The sequence below is a fragment of the Scomber scombrus genome, chromosome 1 (genome assembly GCF_963691925.1).
Source record: "Scomber scombrus chromosome 1, fScoSco1.1, whole genome shotgun sequence".
Classification (NCBI taxonomy): domain Eukaryota; kingdom Metazoa; phylum Chordata; class Actinopteri; order Scombriformes; family Scombridae; genus Scomber; species Scomber scombrus.
Window position 1 is genome coordinate 24407556 of NC_084970.1, and position 21934 is coordinate 24429489.

The 21934-nt window shown below is 40.2% G+C and overlaps 2 protein-coding genes across 3 annotated transcripts; one reads left to right on the plus strand and one right to left on the minus strand.

Annotated features, from left to right (window-relative positions):
* Positions 1-767: 767 nt before the first annotated feature.
* On the plus strand, positions 768-2402 carry LOC133992205 (protein-lysine methyltransferase METTL21C-like). Its single transcript, XM_062430954.1, is given in 5 exon segments — positions 768-772; positions 838-997; positions 1136-1251; positions 2010-2082; positions 2085-2402. Coding segments are annotated over 5 exon segments (672 nt in total).
* A 936-nt stretch (positions 2403-3338) lies between these two features.
* Positions 3339-20333, minus strand: tpp2 (tripeptidyl peptidase 2). 2 transcript variants are annotated; one of them, XM_062423827.1, is made up of 29 exons: positions 20164-20333; positions 18520-18648; positions 18213-18308; positions 17682-17786; positions 17411-17535; positions 17151-17314; positions 16800-16954; positions 16614-16690; positions 16405-16532; positions 15636-15884; positions 15413-15528; positions 15091-15262; positions 14819-14976; positions 14655-14731; positions 14436-14542; positions 13247-13401; positions 12928-13044; positions 12739-12839; positions 12560-12656; positions 12323-12460; positions 11880-12124; positions 11424-11502; positions 10038-10076; positions 9447-9598; positions 9241-9337; positions 8957-9087; positions 7948-8188; positions 7347-7466; positions 3339-7214 (listed from the first exon to the last, which is right to left on the minus strand). In XM_062423827.1, exons 1-29 carry the CDS (start codon positions 20326-20328, stop codon positions 7125-7127), a joined length of 3825 nt encoding a protein of 1274 aa, XP_062279811.1. In that variant the 5' UTR covers positions 20329-20333; the 3' UTR covers positions 3339-7124. The 2 variants fall into 2 exon arrangements, with proteins under 2 accessions (XP_062279811.1, XP_062279819.1); XM_062423835.1 differs by lacking the exon at positions 10038-10076.
* Between the last annotated feature and the right edge of the window lie 1601 nt (positions 20334-21934).

The following is a 21934-nucleotide window of genomic DNA, read 5'->3' on the forward strand; positions in this document are numbered from 1 at the left end:
TGACGTTAAAGTCCTATTACCTTCTGTTTAAGGGTAATTTCACCCAAATTACCCCAAAAGTCATGATGATACCTCAGTGTTTTAGGGACAAAATACAACAGTTTATGCTATGCAAGGAAATTCTTGCTTTGCAGCTTCTCTGCATTGAGGTTAAAGTATATTTAAAGAGGAGAAATAAAAGAATAGTATCTGGAAAGGCACAGGTCAAGAAGTTTAAAGCCTTAAAAAAAGAGTGAATTGGGCAAACTTGATGTGGTAAACGTATTCTGTTCGTAGCAGTATGACAGTGGTACAACAGTCAATGTTGTTTTGTACAGCACAATATACCTTAGATACTGGGTGGAGCAACATGAATTCATGAATTGTGCAAATTCAAAAGGTCACATAGCTGTCTTGTGACTTGGCGGCATCACACAGAAGTGAAAGAACAGTTTTAGGACTTGAATGCATCTGGCAAGTTTGGAGGCCATAATAAAATGTGAGACACATGTGGTGAGGCCAAAAGGTGGCAAAGCCAATTCTTGTTATGTCAGTACTGTTGTCAAGGTCCTCAGAGACAGAGCCGGTGTAGAGTGTTGATACTTAAAAGGAAGAGAAGCAGGGACTAATCTTTTTCACATGTGAGACATGCCAGTTAAAGTACCGATGTGTCTTTTTGTTACCATATCATTATTTCAAGTGTTTAAACATTTTATTGTATGAAAAGTGCTATATAAATAAAGTCTGATTGATTGATTATTTCAACTCCAAATGTGTGTTGTGGCAATATGAGGTCAGTGTGTGTAAATGTAAATATATTATTATATATACAATATTTGATCCATCCTCTCTCTACAGGACAGGTGCACATCAAACAAAACCTGTACAGCAGGACAGTCCACTGGCCTGGGTTCCAAACATTTATAGCAGGCTTAGTAAAGATATATACCATTACTCAGGGCAGAAAATTGTCATTTATGAGTCCGTGGACACTTTTGGAGCTGTGATGTGGCCAGCAGTGAGTATCACTGAGATCACAGTTATAGAAACTGATATAAATTGTTAGCTGTTTTTCTAGCATCAAGCAATCATATAAATGACAAAATCCTACAAATGCGTCTTAACAAACCACAGTATGCATCTCTCAGTCCTGCAGGCCTTGCCTCTATGCTTCTTCCTCGATGACAACAGGCAAAGGGTGAAGCTGCAGGAGAAGGAGGTGTTGGAGCTGGGAGCAGGAACAGGACTGGTCACCATCGTGGCCAGTCTGCTAGATGAGCAGTCACCAGTCCAATTCACTATATAATGAATCATATATGCAGGCAAAAAACATTAAAATTAAGGGGAAAAAGGAAGGCGTTTGGAAAAGTTCAAATGGCATGATAACTTAATTCAAAACACATCACGCCAAAAACAAAAACTGTTGGTTTTATAAAGGGTACGCTGTTAATATGTCAGACATTATGTAATTTTGACATTTACTGTTTTTGAACTATTGCTTGTTTTTGCTACCTTACACCATTTCGTGTATCACTACAACCAATGAATATGAATAACTACAAACTAAAAAGTACTCTTAATGAAAATACTATTTGAAGTATCTTTAGATTGTAAGCTTGCACATGGTTTTGTTTTTTATTCTATTAACTATTAATAGCATTTATTTTATTGTTTGCACTCATTTTTAAAAAGCACATTTTGTAAATTTTATTTCTGAGGCAACTTTTGTATTTTCCTCAGAAAATCAATCTGGCAAACAACAATCTTAATGTAGTAATTGAATCTTTTAGTCCATTGTCTAGTAATGCATTTAAAAGAAGTTACTTTCTTATTGGTGTATTAAAAAATCTTGAATTTCACAAATGTTACCAAAAACATTTCATTTGTGTCATCTGAAAATCAAAGACCATAATAAAGTATTTTGATCATATGAACTGAGTTTTTTTGCACTGTAAAACCAGTTCAGCACCAGTTTGGTCTTTCACTATTAGTATAGTTATAGTGACGGCTGGTCATATCTCTGTGTCCTCAGGAGCTTCAGTCACAGCTACAGACCTGCCCGAGGAGCTGGGAAACCTCAGTTACAATGTGATGAGGAACACCAGGGGGCGGGGCAGTGCAGTCACATGCCCAAGATGGAAGCTCTTGCCTGGGGCTACGACCTGGAGCACACCCATCCTACCTCTGGATTCAGGTACAACTATATTCTGGCAGCGGACGTTGTCTACCATCACGACTTCCTGGACGAGCTTCTGGCCACTATGAAGCATTTCTGTCAGCCAGGAACGACTCTGATCTGGGCCAACAAGGTCAGATTTGAGTCTGATATAACTTTCATTGACAACTTTAAAAACACCTTTTACACAAGCGTGCTGGCTGAAGATGGAAAGATGAGGATCTTCATGGCGACATGCAGAGAGTGAAGAGGCATGGACCCGAGAAGTCAGAACCTGGCTGTGCTGAAAGTCGACCGTCCATAATATTTCTTGTCAAAAAGTCAAAAGGTTCAGTCAAAAGTAGGGAGGTCTTGACTAGTTTTTTGCTCCTGATCCAAATCCAAATCACTGACTCAGTATATAGACAATATACTACAATGCAATTGACAATAGTCCAGCTTTAAGAAAATGTAACCTGCTTCACAGATTTTATTTTAATTTTGTAGGTGCAGTTTTCAGGCCACAGCAAAACTTTAGAGTTACAATTAAACTGCAAAACAACCACACTCCCCTAACCACAGGTGGAGGGTACCTTGTTCCTTTGTAGGAAAGACATACAAATAAGGTCAAGTTAAAAGCTATAGTTAAAGGTTCGGTGTTAATACTCAGCAGTAGTTTTGTTGTCTCTACTTTCAGTTATACAGGAACTCCATGTGATCCAGGTTTAATATCATATTTGGCCTTAAAAGGGTCAAATTTGTTATAAAATTGCTCATTAGAATGATGTCAGTGATCTCTCTGTGTGGAACTGAAACAATTAATTGACTGATATGACTAGTTTCTGTCATTTTGTCAAGCAATGCTTGCTTGTTTCAGTTTCTCAAATATGAGGATTTATAGTAAACTGAATATCTGTGAATTCGGAAGTGTTTCTAGTAAAAAGTGAGCAATGTTAATATGCCACGTAATTTTTCACTATTTTGACAAAGGAGAAACATCACTTCTTTTGGTACTTTTCTTTGTCATTTCGGAAAAAGAGCTATGCGAAATGTTGAGGGTAATGAAAACAATAAAAGCTCAAGCTTGCATTGCTTTAATTCAGGCTACAAAACACAACTAAATATAGATGCTATTATCAGATGCATTACCACGAGACTCAGACAACTCATGAAAAGCACAAGTGATGACCAGTGCACAGCTCAGTTCTTCCAAATGTTTATTCAGTGTCATTTTCCTTGTTTGTGACTTAATTCCATGTGACCACAAAATAGAGTGACAGTAGCTCAGGTCTTTTCCACACATCATCGAGGAAGAATGGGTATAAAATAACACTAAAAGCATACAACCTTATCTCATAACATTCTGTAAAATATTGGCATTTACTAGATTTTATGACTATAAATATAAACACTCAACATCCAGACGAAGCAAGTCTTTCCTGACACCAGCAGAGTGAGAACGACAGATATGAGAATTCTGTTTGGTGCCAGAAATGGACGGTTTACAGTCCTGTGGTGAAAGTTAAGGCCATTTTCGGAGAGACTGTCATTGGCAACGCGTACTTTAGACAGCTGAGCCCTGAACGTTAACGTCTGTCTGAACCAAGACCCAAACACAGGACGGAGAAAGAGGACCAGGAACACAGAAAATGAAAGAAGTCAAAAAAGATTACTGTAGGTGATTGAAGTTTGCAAACTGACTCCAGTAAACCGCTGAGCACTTGGAGATGCCTGTGCTGAGGCCACTGCAGAAAGTGCACACAAGTCGCTGCTAAAAACAGAAACGCAAGGTGTTCCTACCCCTGGGTAAACATGAGTTGTGACCACTGATGGGCTGTGTGTCTAGTTATCCCAGAAAAGATTCTTTACTTTCATGAGGGTGAAAGGCCTTGGCTTAAAGCAACTGCTTTTACATTCTTAATCTTGCACCTTCCACATCCAGGAGGGGCGTCACCAAATGTTAGAGTCATTTTATTTAGACTAGTGGTTATCAAACTCAAACCTTTTTTTAAATAATGATTTTTGGGGACTTCTTATGCCCTCATTATAGGAAAAGACAGGTGAGAGGAAAGGGGAACGACATGCAACAAAGCTCCCCAGCTGATAAGGGTGTAATTGCAGTCTTGCAGACTTTGACGACACACCCACTTAACTACACAACAACTTCGGACTAACTTGAATGGGGGTCAAAACGATTAAATCCTGCAGATCTTCTAGATTTTCAAAAATGCGATGCAAATTCTGATAGTGAAACAAGTCATTTCACAGGGTTAATATGTATCCACTGATTTACAGATGTCTCTCTCACAATGTAAGTCTATGGGGGGAAAAGCCCTTCTGGGACCAATAGTATCACATGATGTTGCAATTACACGATTTGGCTTCAAAGCCCAGCGCTGTACCTGGGGGCTTCAGTTAAAAGCAAGTATACCTCCGACCTAACCCTAACCATCGCCCTCTTCATACTTAAACCTAACCAAGTGAGTGTGTCATGAAAAGTAATGCAAGTCTGTTAGTTAGATCTACTTTCCCCAGCTCGACACAAGCGAGGACGTTGCGGTTCATGGACGGCGTCTCGACCTCTTGACCACAAGAGGCCCCATGTTTGGAACCATTCAAGGACAAACCATTTTTCTTTGTCTAATCAACATTGTTATGATGTTCAATTCTTTTAAAACTCTGTCATCACATTAATGTCTCATAGTAAAATCATTCTTTGTTTAAGCTGGTCATTCTACAGACTTGACAGGAAATCACAAGATTTATTTACGTAAATGATAAAAGTTGAATATATAACAGATGTGTCATCATTCGTCACATAATTCGGGTGAGATATGTTTAGGGACCATACCAGTGTTTCACAAGTTCTGCTGGTTAACTAAAAATCATGTATTTTTACATCTTTGCTGAGCATTTAGAAATACATGCATTTCTTACTACAGTTTCACACAGACTGGTTTCTATTCATTTCTTTATGGCATGAAAAAACTAAAATTAGATCAAGTCATCTATCAAAGTGAACATTACATCAAGAGTTGCATGATCTTTGCAGCGTAAAGATTACAGTGCTGACGACTTTTGAAATCAATGCAATGTAACTGCATTGACACATTTATTGTATACACTGTGTTGTATAAATTCATTTATACAATACAAGCAATTTTCAAAAGTCTGTTAATAGTATTGTATTGTAAAGAAATGAATGAAACAAACAGAAAAACACACCAAAAATCTAAAACAAAATTTGCAAAAATTATATGATGTGATTCAAAATACATGAAATTTCTAGGGTAATCAGATAAAAAGATGCAAAACTACCAGTATGGTCCATTAAGGTAACTTTTTTTTGTTTTGGGCAGAGGGGGGTGTCACTTATGTTTTACCCTCTAAAAATGGCTTTTAATTATCATTTCAGTTCAGTTGGGAGAAAATATCCATGTAAACAAAATGTGTCCACAAATACACACAAAGTCATTCACAAACGCACTCATGAAAATAACAATCTTGTTTGGGATTAAAAATCTTTGAAATTGAAACAAACTAAAATCTGCTTCCAAATAAAACTATTCTTTTTCCTTACATCCTAAAAGACATGCATATATGCAAAATACATCAATTAGAATAATATTTGTATTATATACCTATTGCATCTTAATATTTTTTATGTTATGTGTGTATGTACATTATTTTATGACACTGTGTACAAGTGCAACATTTTGAATGCTGCAGAGAAATGTCTCTAATACTGTGTGAACATACATAGAAATCTGTTCTGAACATCCTACTACTGCTCACAACTGAATGCAGCTGCATCTGGTGTGTTAGTGAGGTCTGTTGGATGGTCGTCAAATGTGCGGTTTGGGTCACTCAGCTGTATGAAGTTGGTGGAAACGCCTTTAGCGGTGAGTGGAAGTTGAGAAAGTCTGGTTGTGGCTTTTCCTTCACCTGACAGGTCACTGATGGCCTGCATTCAGTGCACAGACGCATCATACTGCTGATACTGCTGATTTTAAACCCACATTTGACACCAAAGGCTGATGGGTGAAATGACTGCAAGTGGTTGGGTGTTGACTGGTGTTAAAAACGCTACTGATTCTGCAGCTTCAGGGGGTCAAAACCCTTTTCCCACTGCTTTCTTTTTTTTCCTCCTGTCAAAAATTATAAGGTACATGTAGAAAGGCACCTCAGCTGTTTTTGTGTTGTGAAATTGTGTACTCGGGTTGAGTCGAAGCCTAAAAAAAAAAGACAAGACTAAACATTTACTTTACAGCCCGGCCTGACTGAAACAACTGATCAGAAAACAAACAAAAATACTTTAAGTTCTACCGAAGCCTCCCTTTTAATTCAGGAACCAGGCAGACTCTGCATGCCCTCGTATGTCCGAAAATCGTGCAGCAGCGAGTCCTCCTGTCTTCTCACTGAAGTATCATAATGGCCAGTATGAGTTTTTTATGTGTGTTGAAGGTGACTAGAGTCATAGTTATTTTTTAAAAGATTTGTGAAGTATCCGTGGTGTCCATACTGGCCCTTATACAGCATATACACGAGACAACAAGGTTACTTATGCGATATGGAGTTCAGACAGCTGTGAATGGGTGGATGTAAAAAGCCTCCAAATGTGTAGGTGACTCAAAAATGAAGAAAACACCCAACAAAGAAAAGACTGAGTGACAGCATCAATGAACCTCATCAAGAGTTTTTACAATAAAACAAAAATTAAAAATGAGAAACTGAATTATTTGCCATTTTGCTGTTGGTGGCATTCAAATGTCCTATAATCCATCAAACAATTATACTCAAGTGTTATCCCTCATTTTGGCGTTCACCTACATCTGAATTTAAAAGCAAAGAAAAAAAATCTCAGGAAGCAGCTGGTTGGTCAGATGCATAGACCATGTGACCCTGAGGGATGTGATATCGAAGTTACTGTGTAATGGATCATGTATGTACTGCTCGTGCATGAGTGTGTGTGTGTGGGTGTGGTGTGTGTCTAGAATGGGGTGTATTCTGCAGGGTACATGACAGGGAGCCAGTTCTCACTGAAGTTGGCACAGTGCGTCCATCTGAGGTGTCGCATGAGCTGAAAAAACAAACAAACAAACAAACATGAAGTGATTCCAGAGAACAAAGCTGACATTTGTTCAATTATGTATGTTTTCTTTTTTTGAAATATTCTAGAGAGTGAGCTATTAAATATCTAATAAATCTGAACCTGGATACAGTTCTTCATGTTCTCTTTGGTGGGCTTCTCCTCCACCATCTTTGAGGCGTATTTTAAGGCCCGGCCGTACATCTTGTTCACCAGAGCATGTTTGTGTGAAAACATCAACACCTGAGCAGAAGATATGAAAAAAAAAAAAAAAATCAATTAATGCAAAGTGATTCGTTTTATGGCAAGTAAATCCTTCAAATTCACATTTCCAGAAGAGAAAACGAAGGAAAGCAAATGTTTTAGTTACAACCTTTAGAAAAAAAAGGTGTATTAATCCGCAGCTGAAAACAGATCCTAACAAATGCATTATTTACCCCTGTTGGAGTAACATTTTCTAAACACACCAGTGCCCAGGTTTGAAATTATTAACCCTTTAAAAAATGAAACTAGAGCTTTGTGAAACCTTTTCTAAAAGGTTAACAGCTGAGGACAGAGGGTAGAAGTTGGAAAGTATTGCGAGACAAACTAATGCAGTGTTGTTTTAGTCTTTTTATGGGATTTGCTGACAATAAGATATATTGTCAGCTTCAACTATACATTTTGTAAACTCAGCTTGCTTCCCTTTTGCTTTTCCTTAATTTTCTGAAAACATCCCACTCACCTTGGAGTCAGTCAGCTCTGCCCACTTCTGCACCTCCCAAAATGTGTCAGTCAGGGCTTTAGCCACGTCATGCAGGCTGTCGTCAGAACTGCTGGCCATCTGTTCGACAGCATCCTCTCCTGCAGCTTGTCCCGTGGAGACAGCACCGGCACTGTCTTGAGGCAGCAGGAGCTGGTCAGCCAGAGCGCAGCCCTTCCTACACAGAGCATCCAGCAGAGACGACTTCTGTTTCTCCATATCGCTGAAACACAGAGGTTAAGTCAGGTCAGGATTGAGGGCATAGATACAGTAGAGCTTCCCAACAGTAACTGGTCTCATACACACACCAACAGGCCTACTAGCTCTTGGGTCTTGCTTGATACCTTTAAGGAAAATCAAACCAGACACACTATCCTAATATTAGAAATATAAAGTTTTGTAAGCTGGTTTACACATTTCTTCTCCAAGTATCTTTACTGTTGATGCCTTTGATGAACCATTCTGCCTTCTAATACTGTTATTTTTTAGCCTGGGTAAACCCATGCTCTCTTTCCAGCGCCATTCCACTTTGCTCAGAAAGTTAGCATGGCCACCAAGACAAAATCTTCGCCTGAGATAGGGAACCAATCACAGAACGGGGAGGCGGGCTCAAGACAATGACGACCGTAGAGCGACTCTGTTTACAACCAGCATGGCGGCCACGGAGGTGCAGCAACCGCTCGAAGCAGCAGTAGATTGTGTGCTAAATAAATTGGAAGGCAAGTTCACTTTGAAAATAGAACAAAAACTTGCGCTACATGATTTTCCCTTCATAAAAAGGATGTGTTTGCGCTGCTCCCTACAGGCTCTGAATACGTCATCGTCTATCGTTGATATGATTGGCTGTGAGTTTGTCCAGTAGCGTACAGAAGCATTTGATCGACATTCGTTTATCCCCTCAAATACGAGGACCCTACCTCAATTTTGGTAGGGTCTGGCGTTAGCCAGGCTAGTTATTTTTAATACAATGCTAATCTGCAGTGTGACATACGTCTTGATGGAAGCAGCATCCGGTCGGGGGTCTGTCTTCATGGTGAAGTAAACAGCCAAGGCCGTCTGGTCAATGTGCGAGATGACGATGTCGGCTGCTGATACCACCTCCCTCAGACGTTTCACACGTTCCTAAACACAAACAGGAAAAGAAGACATGACGTGAATAAATGCTCCAAATTTTTTCCTTATTTTAATTTTATGTAACAAAAAAAACCAACCAAATCCCATTAATAACACTAAAGGTGACTTAAAACAAGCTCTCTTGATGGTTTGTATTATAACCTTTTCAGAGTCCAGCTGGTGCAGTCTTTGCACATGCAGGGGAAGGTAATCTGAGTAGTTTTCCTTGAGTTCATCATAAAGTGAACTGGAGTCCAGCCTGAACAGCAGAGAGAGGACATGACAGATGGTTGAGAGAGAATCGAAAGATGTAGACAATGAAAGCAATGTGTGGAAAAAAGAAAGAACAGATAAAAAAAAGGGCACACTTTGTCATCCACTGAATCTTTAAGTCTCTCATGGCTTCTGCAAACTCCTCCTTCACGTCTTTCTCTTTGTCTCCTTCTTTGTCTTTCTCCTTCCCTCCATTCTTTGTTTTGTTAGGCGCAGGAATTAAGTGGTAGATGACTGGTACAATGTCCTGTATAGGTGCAAAAAGGTAATTTCAAAAAACAATAAATATCTACTGTGAATCAGCAACCCAAATTCTCACCCTCTCCCTACCAATTCCAAGTCCTACAGCTGCACATTTCTTTTGGTTATTTTTCCTCATATCAATTAAGAAAAATGTTGTTTCTCATACCTCATTGAAAGTCATTAAACTAGTTAAACATGTTTCTAGTAGCACTTTACAAATCCATTAATCATTTCACTGACCACCAGAAAACTTAAAACTGTACATAAACATAAATACCAATGATGACTAGACTGTTGAATATTTCAACACAGCGACATTGACATGCTTTGACATCATTAATGCAGATATAACAAATCCCCATCTTTAAGTAAGGAATAAGCCATTTCCAGATGGCAGTAGAGCAGTGGGCGCTCTGTTGTAGTGTTTCTAGCTCATCCAGTACCTTTTTAAACTTTCCTTGTCGTTTTGCAGAGGCCTGCCCCTGGTGGTCAGAATAACACACAGTGAGGGAGAGACAACACAAACACACCAAAAAGGATTCTCTCTCTTTCATTTTTTTTAACTTTTCATCCTCACTCAGAGACTCAAGAGTCTATGCACCTACCTGCTGGGTTTGCATAAATGCTACAGTGGTGTATGTTTTGTGGCTGACGAGCTCAAACTTATATCTCATGCGCACATCTAACAAATGTGCTTGACTGTGTCTCCTATATCCGCTCTGCCACAAGGCTTAAGGACTCCACTTTACTGAAAACCACAATAGTTATAATCATTTGACTTTAATAAAGTACATTTGTGTGCGAAGTTAAAAAAATACACAGATCATCAGCAATGTAATGTGAAACAATATGAAACATTTTGAGTTATAAGTTGCTGCTAAAATTTGATACGATGTGCTTTGCATTGCAAAAACAGCTGTAAACTAAAAATATTCAGATATGTCTGTCACCTGGAAATGTAAAGAGAAGCACATGTAGCCCCTGAAGACAGTGAGAATAAGCTCAGAAAATAACAGAATACAGGAGGAACTGGATTTTTGGTATTTCACTCAAATCATTCGTGGATTTTTGCACAAGCACATCTCAGTGGCCTCGAAAGTCAGCGGTAATACAATCTGATTGAATTTACTTGTAAAAATGTAATTTTCTCATGTGATTTACTTCCATCTAAAAGATACACATGTGAATATACATATAAATTGATGCAAAATCATTTTGACTGTTCTTTTGTGTCTTTACGACTTCCTCAAGGCCAATAGTAAAAAGGTGATCAGAAACTAATTTTATTAGATTAAAGATCATATTTCAACTTGGCCAAGTTCATCTTATGAATTATAAATATTCTAAGTATCAATTGTCTAATGGCTCAGTAAACAACAGCCAGATCAAGTGTGTTGATGTCTGACAAAGTTGAAGACATGAGCAACATCAAACTGTGTTTGTGGCAGCAGACTCAAGGTCAAAAGGAAAAGACATGCATAAACCACAAGGACTGCAACCAATTAAGAGAAGCTCAGGTTTGAAGGTGGTAAACTACAGAGAACTTTTTGTAAAAGAAAAAAAGGCAAAAACACTAGCAGTCAACCTTGATCCTCAGGACCAAAAGTGCATCAGGCATCGAATACTTAATTTCAGATTTTTCATCATTATTCATGTGAAAAGGCAGGGTCTGCACGCTGGCAACCATTACCTGCCATATTCTGCAGTGTATTTTTTTCTTTATTCACTCAACAGTAAGTATAAATCCCAGACTGGATGACAAAGTTGAAAACTGCTTTATGTCCTGAGGAGCAAGAGAATTACTATCAACAAAGAACATAGCCACTCACTGCTTTCTTGCCATACTCGCTCTTGGGAACAACAATGGATCCTGAAAGATAGCATCCTGGACTCGTCCCTTTTGGGATCCTGAAAAAGGGAGAAACCCATGGAAAAAAGACAACGACGGAGACAATAAAGACAGAAATATCAAATTATTGCGAGACAAACATGTTTCTCTTCAGCAGTGCTCTGACCGAACATTTATACCCGAGCATTTAAATATACAGGATATAAAGCTCATTTCTACTATAGATTATAAGAGTCTGAGAGGAGCAGCATTTCTACTGAGAGTCAAAGCTGCTAAACAACTCAATATTCTCTTGGAATAAAAATTACATCTTTTTATGTGTGTACGGACTTTGTTGCTGATTATTACAACTGGCCTTTTTTGCATTGTGCCTTATATGTCTATTGCAACAAGATCTTACAACACAAACAAAACTTCCTGTGCCATTTAAACTCACTTGTCATCTGGCAGGGCTGTGACGTAGAAGTGCTGTGCGGCGCCCGGGGATAAGGTGACAGAGTTGGCCTTCTTTTTGGCCATGAGGGCCGCACGGTGCGTCTCATACACATCTAGAGTGAGGGTGGTGGACAGACGGTGGGAAACCACAAACGGCAGGTCCTTGAGGCGCTCCAGCTCGCTGGACTGCTCATGGCGCACTTGCAGACGCACTGTGTAGTCGCCCTTTTCCAGCTTCAGAGAATACTAGAAAAGTCAAGAAAACAGACAGTGGGGACGAATGTTAGTGCAACTTTCTCCAACTTGTGAGATAAGAGACATATTTGGGAGGGTAAACACATTCAATTTCAAGTAAACAATTCTAACATGTGAAAACAAGTACTGACTTTAGATCCAGGTAAACAACAGTGAAAGCAAATACTTGTAATCTTTCAGTCAAGGTACCTGGTGTGGGTAGGCATCTCCTGAGCCAAGTAGTCTCTTGTTCTGATCAAACAGCATCCAGAGCTGACTGTCAAACTCAGACTCGTACAGCAGTTCACACAGCATGGGACAGCTGGGAGTAACTTCTCCACTCTTTGGCTGTGAAGAGAGCAAAAGAAAATTACACACACACATACAATGATTTATAATGTCAGCATTAATGTCTCTCAAGTTCATGTTGTGCTGACGGTGTTGTACCTGGTGAAAGCTGTAGGTGAGGACAATCTCGTAGAGTTGTCTGTTGTTTGGGAGAACATCCCTCATTCCCAAAGCTTTTATCTTAGAACTTAGAGGCCTGCGATAACAATAATAAAGATAAAACAATTCATTAAACTGATATAATGCAACAAAATATTCATGTGCAAGTGTGTACTTACCTGAGGGGCTGAACCCATGACTTGAGGGTGATAGCGGGGGACACCTCCTCGTACCTCAGAGGCGATGCCACATCGAAACTCGTCACTCCCTCTGAGGCATGCTGAGCAGAGACAAATGAGAGTCACAAACAGAGAACGGATACTGTCTGGAGTGAAGCGTATTTGTCTGCGCGTCTGTACTCTTCTTACTATGTGCACGGGTGAAGGAGAAGTGTTGAGTCCGTGGAACAAGATGCTGTAGTCCACCGTGACGTCGCCCAGGCTCGCCCACCAGCGTGCAATGCACAACTCAACTATCCTCCCTGACTAGAGGAGAAAAAACACACGGAAATGATTCTACCATTATGTCACTGTCACATATATTGATAATTTAATATGGAATGACCTCAAGGCGCTTATTCATGGCATTAAGCAAAGAACTACGGGTGAAAACTGGCCTTTTTAGCAGATCTACACAAAAAGAGTTATTTGCATCCTCCAAATCACGTTAACTGATAACAGAACGTACCAGCACAGGGAACGCCTCAGTGAGTGAGCCTCTTTCCAAAAGTGAAGAAAACTTATAGAATTCATTAGCTCTGTACGCTTTCTGTTTGACCAGGTGCACCGCATGGAGAACAAACTTTGACGACACGTCTCCAGAATGAGAAGTCAGTGTGATCTCTGTGGGAGAAATGCAGGAACAGAGAGGCGAAGAGGAGAAGGACAAAGAAAACAGGGGGGCAAAGAGTTGAAAGAATGATGATGCCACATTTACATAAAATGTACATAAAATACCACTGACTTAACATTTTTCCATGCTAGAGTTCACTTCTTTTGCTATTTACAACAATTAATTATTTGACAATAACACACTCAGTTACCAAGGCAGGAGGAAGATTTTACCTGGATGGTGCAGCATATTTTTAAAATCGTAAGACAAGTTACCCATAAAGGCCAATTTATACCAACCATCTGTGTAGCCATGAGGGTCCACGTGATGCAAATGTCATCATTGGCCCCTCTGAAGATGTCTTTGTGCAACCCAAAATATGTGACTGTGCTGAGTGTACGTATAGCAAGCACATTAACTGCGCAAGTGCTTGAGAAGCAAACAGGAATGCCTGTCTCGTCTACTGTATGTATTCTCATTAAGCTGTCGCTTCTCTTATTTCAAATTGTTCTTGTTGTCCAGCAACATGCAAGAATTCCTCAGCTGCATTCAGAATAAAAACAGCTCCATGTAAAACAATACACCGGGCTGTGTTGGTGTGATCGTGTTATTTTAAGTGCTGGTGAGACAATGAAATACAATCCAGCATGTCTGGTTTGAGTAACAGATTACTGCGCTTCAAGGCTCATCAGAAAAACACTGCACCGCGGTTTGTAATACGCACAGATTGGATTTTACAACTCTGGAAAGTTATTACGCTGCAGCCCTCTTTACTAGTGGGCACATGGGGAACATGTCCGAAAGAGCAAGCAAGACCGCAGCTGTCCATGGAAGCAGAATGCGGAAAGCATGAATTGGCCTTAATGCTAACAAGACCACATAAAATGGTCCTGAACAACTGTGTAAGTATTATTGTCGCTCCCTACTGAAAGAACACTTAAAAATGAGTCAAGCCAAACCAAAATCTAAAGCAATATCTTTAAGTAAAACTAAACATACACACACACACACACTCACACACACACTCACACACTCACACACACACCTGCCCAGGAGGCTCCCTGAGGAACAGTGATAAAGTGGCGTCTGATCTGCCCTGGTCTGAAGTGGACGTCTGTGAAACACACCTCATGATTACGATTATCTGTCACTCTGTTGGACAAAAAAGAAAAAACTGTCAGACACACATGAACACACTCCAACAACCTTTTATTGGAGGGTTCACAAGAAAAAGAAAATATGCCATTATGTTGTAAGAACTTACTTGGTTGGGATAATGACTGTGATGGGAACTCTGAACAGGGGGCCAGAGCCAAGTGCTGCTGTATCGTAACCACAAACCTGAAACATACACACGTTCACTGTGATCAGGCTAATACATACAAAAACGTGTCTCCATCATCTGTTCAAACGAATTTTCTTTATTACCTCTGTGTAGTGCATTCCCTCTCTCAGCCCCACCGGATCAATGCGGACATTGACATGACGACATTGGTTCATCAGTTCTAGATGGGAGGGGCACTGCACCCATGGGGCGGTGCATGTGAGGGCCAAGTGCAGCTGCAAGGAGATTCTCTCAGAGTTTCCTGTGATGAACATCGTAAGAAGAAAGATATGGAAAAAAACATGAAAACACCTCACAAAAACAAGTGACTGATGGTAAGGACTACAAAATAAACAACATTTTGTATGTGTAGTACCGGTGTTTTCTGGAAAGATGGGTTCAATTCCTACTCCATGATCTGAGGGTGAAAGAACTTGGGCTGGGTCCCTGAGGTAGATGCCTCTCTGCGATCCCACAGTTACTGAGAAGCCTAGGTGGCTTGTGGGTAAAGAGGCGTTTTGAGTGAGGTAGTCTAATGCCTTGTCCACCTGAGGGGAAGTAAGGGAGATGATTAGTAGCACAGCAAGAGACAAAAAAGGGTAAAGAATTAGGACACTTGAAACAAAAGATCATGTTCAAACCGTTGCAGAAGACAGAAAATGAAATATAATCCCTGATGGCCGCTGTAGTGAAGTTACCTGGATTATTCCGTGGCCCTGTGCAAACACCTCAATGTCATCAACCTTCAGAGCCGTGTTTTCTAGCGCTCTCCTCACCGCAGGAGCAGAGGGACGAATCCCATTCTGTTTCAGTCCTTTATCACACAAAATCACCCACTAACATTAGTAACACACACATTTGTATTTGCTCACGCTGCAATATAAGGCAACACCTGATATCAATCCATGACCCTGAACACACCTGACAGGACTAGCGCGATGCCGCCGCAGGCATTAGGAGACGACATGGATGTGCCGTTCATCAGCTGGGTACCACGGAGAGTCCAGTTGGGTACAGATGCGATGGCGCCACCGGGGGCACTGATGCTGACACCCAGAGCTCCGTCTGTACTGGGACCTCTAGACGACCAGGTGTACTGGTTGGGAGGCAGCTTCTCCCTCAGGGAATACTCAGCCACCATCATGTCTGGGGTCACATAGGCTCCAACACCTGAGGAGAGAAGGTAAACAATACGTATGTCATGCTCATGACTTTCTATGATCAACACACTACAAATAACTTTAAAATCACAACGGCTGAGACTTAAAGCAGAAAGGTTGAGGCAGCAGGGAAATAAACTAAAAGAAACATAGAGGACACTTGCAGATTGAACACAACATATTTTATCCATATCATTAAGCTCTGCTATAAACCACTTTTAATTGATTAAATATACTACTTATTGAGGTATCTAATGTAGAAGAAGGCAAAATTATGTTCCCTTATTATAGAAATTCTTTTCCTTGTGTTAAAAACTCTTAACTTATTAATACAATTATCTGTGTGGTTTGTTTTTTGCGTCTCAATCATTATGTATATAATAAACACAAATAAACACTGTTTGTGAAAATAGATTTAATGCAACTGATTGTTATTTAAAAATGCTAAAATATATATATGGTATATATGTATTAAATCTCTTACTAATTAAAGAACATAAGTGGGAATAAAATGTTTAATCAGTGTGTACCTATGACACTGCTTGTGGTTCCTCCTGGGCAGCCGACTGTGGAGAGGCACGGACCGTTGTTTCCTGCACTTGAAACAAATACCACATTGTGCTTCTGCACAGCCTCCGTGATCACCTCACAAATTCTCCTGAAAGATAAATTACGAAAAAAATCAGCGATGACGTGCAACAAGAAACAAACCCCCACACACGCACATCGCTACACTTACCCTGAATTGGGCCAGTGGGTGGCTTCCCCATAGCTGTAGTTTACTAGGTCACACTTGTAGTTGATTACTTCAATCATCTTTGAGAGAAAAAAGAGAGAAAAGAAAAAAAAACAGTGAAAAACAATAATAAAGGAGGTAGCAAACTGCTTAAGCTAAACTATATATGACTAAATCTGAGTAGTATACCGCGCGGATGAGCCCTGTGCCTGTTTCCATGGTGCTGAGGCGGGTGTCTCCAATCTTCACAGCCAGGATTTGGGCACCAGGAGCAACACCATTACGCTCCGGTTCCTCTGGGAAGTAACCTGCTGCAATGCTTGCCACATGTGTCCCATGAGCACCTGCAAAAGCACACAAACAAGTCAGACTGAAGCTTACATTGTGGACATCAGCACATTATGCCACCTCAAAAGGACCAGTGTGTAGGATTTAATGGCATCCCTCAGTGAAATTGCAGACTGTAACTTTTTGTGGTAAATGACTGCATCATAAGAAAGCTTTCCTTCAGAGGACATGACATGCATTCAGATACCTCACCTCCACTGGTGACGATGCAGAGTGTGTTTCCCTCATCATAAATATTCACAGAGTAGTTCAGCATCTCAGCATTTCCTAACGTGGCATACTCTTGTGACTCTCTGTAGGAGCTCAGCACTGTGCACTGCGACAGATCTCCACACTCAGAAGTGTCCATCACAGCTCTTAAAAGAACAAAAAGTAACAGACAATGAGAGGGATAAACTATTTTTAAAGATAGTTCAGAGGAAGGTGACAGAAAAAATGTTGGTATGGCTTACTTCCATGTGACACCGTCCTGCCACAGCACACAGTCATATACAGGACCAGGATCACTGTACTTCTTTTCTAGAGATGCTAGCAGCTCTGACTGACTCTGCAGCTCTTCCTTCTGCAACTTCTCTATCTGGGAGACAGAATAAGGACGAAGGATGCATGTGAGAGAGACAGCAGAGAGACATCAGATTAAGAGACAGCAAAATGCAGTGAATAGTAACTACATGCGAACACTGATATGTACATACGCACTCAGCTCAAGTTTGAATGTCTGACCTGGGAGGGTGTTGGGTGTGTGAGGTCAAATTCTTCTGTCCTGCGAGAGACCTCAGCAAGTGCTGCTCTGTGTGGTGGATCCCACACCTTCTCCTTTCTTTCTTTCTAATAGAAAAAAGTAACAGGACAGAGGCTCTTAACAACAAAGGTCGGCAAGACAAACAAGACCATGTACAATCTTTTTCTTATATAGGAGTAATGTGTACCGTCATGCTAACTGCACCACTGCAGCGCTGCAATGTAAGGCCATCAGTGAGGATGGGACATACAGCCACATCATATATATTCAGACTTTTTAACTGTTCATTTATTCATTAATTAACAGGTTTCTCTTATGAGAAGTATTGTGTCATTCAACATTAAGAGTAGGAGAGTATAACAAACCACTTGGGTAAATGTTTTTGGCTATTTATAATATTGTCTAAAATAGATAAGGAGTTATCAGATTGGTGATGCGCAGCACAGGAAGCACAGAGTTTCCAATCCAAACCACAACAGGCCTAGCACAGAAATAATGTCACGTCTTCCTACCTGTATTCTTTCTTTAAGAGCCTTGGGGAAGAACTCATATCCATTTTTAACTCCAATGCGATACTTCCCTGATGGATTGACCCAGGCAGGAGGGATCTGGATGACATAAAAAGACACAGTGTGAGATAGGTTATGAAGGAAACGTAAAGACTTCAGGATTAATGATCTAGTAAAATACACTTAGATAAAAAACATCACACTGTACAGAATTGGTGAATCGTTACAAATAATAACACTAAATGCTCTGAAATTGAGGACAATAGGATCTTTCTGAGCAGGCAGCATAGTGTCAAAAATGTCTACAGACCTTAAGTGTTCTCCCAGAGAGGCCAGTGATTGTCCCATCTTTAGGCTCCACCACCGTGGTCATGTTCACGTCACCGCTGCCTGTTGTGTCGATAATGTCGACGATCTTTGGCTTCCCCTCAGTTGTGATCTAAAGATCCAGCAGCGACAAAAAGTACTCAGCAATCAATAGATCTTTTTTTTTTACAGCAGGCGTTTTGTCTTGTCATAGCAGAAAAAGCACAGGTGGAGCAGATTTGATTACATATACTTGTCTTAAAACAACAGCCAGGTGTCCATATGAACACTGACTTCACTGTAATCATTCCTCCTGTTCATACTGGCTATTAAAAGATCCCCTTCAAAATACTTTCACTGTAAGTGCGCACAGTCATTTTACTCATATCATGTGGATATCTGACACATTTACAGTCTTTTTTAGCATCAAATTCCCTCTTCGTGTTTTCTCGGATAGTGTTTCCCTGTTAAGTTACAGTAGAAGTATAGTAACAAAAAGAGAGACCTTAGCACTAAAGAGACTGTAACATTAAAAAGATATCTACTTGATTTGACTAATTATGATACCTGAAGCTTCATATTAACTTCAAATAAACGTTTAAATACATTTTGTAGCAGAGGGATCACTTTGGATTTCGGTCACTATCACTTACATTGTAAGTGCATTATTTAAAGATCTTCTAAATGTCAGTATGAACAATGGAAATGATTATGACAAGAAAAACCTGTTTCAGTATTTATTTGGCCACCTGACCTGAAAAACTGTTACTAATTGCACCTGAGCCTTTTGTGCTGTTTTGACACTGATTGTATTATGGTCATCAGACTGGAATAGGTGCACTGAACATATTATACACCCTAGAGTGACATAACAAATTAAAAACGAAACACCCACTATGTTACTCTGAGTAGTGTGCGAGACATCCTCAAATGATATATTAAAGTCATAAATGGCCTGCAGCTTTAATGTCCTCCTCGTACACATTTGTTTACACTCACTGTAGGAGTCAAATTCAATCACTCTCCTCTCTTATTTTAGAACAATGTGGTATGTGCTTGACCTTAACAGAGTGTAGTGTTGCCATATAACCAAACCAATCCAGTTACATAGACATAGCTATATAAATGAGCAGCTTCTTATTCACTTATTTAGAGAGTACACAGTGACACTAACGTATCAAGCCAACATGACTTCTGGCAGTCAGTCAACATGTTGTTACGGCTCACCAATCCACAATTAACCTAACACGTGTTACATCTATTATTATTAGCTCAGCTGGCCGCAACAGTCATCCTCTTTCGCCATATTTCACCAAAAATCGTGACAGTCAAACTGAAGTGGACTATTTCAGCTGCTGGTTGCTAGGCTAACATGTTTGCTAGGCTAACGTGCTAGCGCGTGTGCTAACCGGGTTAATGTCAGTAACGTTAAATTGTGACATCGTTTGACAGCAGGAGAAAATACGTCCTATCGACTATTGTGCGTAGATTAGGTTGTCTGTGTAGCTTTAAAGCGTGCTGTCATGGTTGGCTGTGTGTATCTAACGCTAGCTGTAGCCGCTGGGTGACTCTGTACAATTTGTGTGAATGAGTCGGGGCCTTTCTAGCTTAGCCTACACCCAGCGCAGCAGCAGCCGGTCAGATGTACCTGCATGCCGGGGGCCCCGGGATCCACGCCGGTGTCCAGGATAGCGATAAGCACCCCTCGGCCATCGTACTCGGGGAACCTGGTGAGATAAGACGCGGCGCCGGTTTCTTTTTTGGGGAGCAGCCCGTGAAAGGGGAACGGTTCTTCGGTAGAGTGAGCAGCCATGATCAAAAAAGAGCGACAATGAAAACAAAGCAGCGAAATGGGGAAGAAGAAGAAGAGGAGAGCAACACGGTGGGAGAGACGGGGAGGAGAGCTATGGTTTAAAGGGGCAGTGCGGTGCCCCTGTACAGCTACTTCTCTCCTGTATGACCTGGCTATTGGATCCTGATTTAGTCAACACACTCCTTATAATATTGGAGCCACAATTTAACTTTATCCTCAGATTATTTTACTGATAATCCCTCTCTGCCATCTCCAGTCTGCCATTTATCTAGCCTGAAAAGCCTTGATCCTAGATTATGGCTCCCACAAGGCCCAAATTCAACTTGTTTGTATAAAGTGATGAAAAAAATATCCAGATCCTCTACTTAAGTAAAAGTACCAGTAGAGCATTGTAAAAATAGGTAACATTTCAAGTAAGTCCTGCATGAAAAATGCTACTTAAGTAAAAGTACCACATCAAATTGAGTATTGTGAGTATTGCAATAAAAGTATATAAGTATTATGAGCTTGATGTAGTTAAACTATTACAGTGAAAGTACATAAGTATTATGAGTTATGTAGTTAAATTATTACAGTAAAAATACATAAGTATTATGAGCTTAATGTAGTATGCAGGTCCCTCTGACAGATATATTCAATTTAATTCAAGTTTATTTGTAATTTACATGTTTGCACATGAAACAAAATGTGTACTCAGGTCCAGCAGCGTATACACACACACACACACACACACACACACACACACACACACACACACACACACACACACACACACACACACACACACAGTTATAGTGAAGCATCAGTGTTAGAGCAGCATGTTACTGTTGTAGCTGCTGCTGGTGGAGTTAATTTCAACTGCTTTATAGGTCAGCTAGTTTAGTCCAGGGGTTCCCAACCTGGGGTCGGGCCCATCCAAAGGGTCACCAGATAAATCGGAGGAGAGGAAAGGCGAAATAATTGTAATACACAAATCTGTTTTTAGTTGTAGGACTTAGATTTTTGATGAAATATTGTATCATTTGAACATTTAGCCATGCATATGATCAGACTCAGTGGCCCAAAAATGTGATCTTGTTGCCAGAGGCCAGTAGTTGCTTACATTTTTACAGTAACAGCTATTTTCAACAGTAGCAAGACCTGTCAGCTGAGGAGTGTCTGCTATAAGTGTTTGTAGTTTAGGAACACACGTGGGCATTTATTGTCTAATAAACAGCTCAGGATAAAGAGAGTAAAGCAGTGTTTGGTGTCAAGAAATCCACTCCAAAGGTCAAAGGCAAACACTGTCCGTCAACACACAAACAGTCAATTATATATCCACTTGATTTGATTAACTTGCACAGCTGAAGCTTCATATCAGCTTCAGATCAACTTTAAAATACATTTGTGCACAAAAAACAAGGACTGTGGATGTTGTCCACTGTAAATGCATTAGTAAGATATTTTTAATGGCCAGTATTAGCAAGAAGAATAATTACAGTGAATAAAACAATCTTCAAATGGACACCTTATTAATGCTTTAAGACAGACTTGAGAAATTGTGAACCTGTCCTTTTTAGTATTTCAGGACAACCACACCATGCTGTTAATATTACTCTTTGGTCCA

What these genes read in the sequence shown, in the direction of transcription:
- tpp2 (XM_062423827.1), bottom strand. Translation starts at nt 20,328, where the DNA reads ATGGCTGCTCACTCTACCGAAGAACCGTTCCCCTTTCACGGGCTGCTC. An exon ending in AACCACAAGCAGTGTCATAG is followed by an intron (nt 15,885 to 16,404) that starts GTACACACTGAT and finishes TTCTCTCCTCAG; the next exon opens with GTGTTGGAGCCTATGTGACC. An exon ending in GAGATGCCTACCCACACCAG is followed by an intron (nt 12,125 to 12,322) that starts GTACCTTGACTG and finishes TGACTTTTCTAG; the next exon opens with TATTCTCTGAAGCTGGAAAA.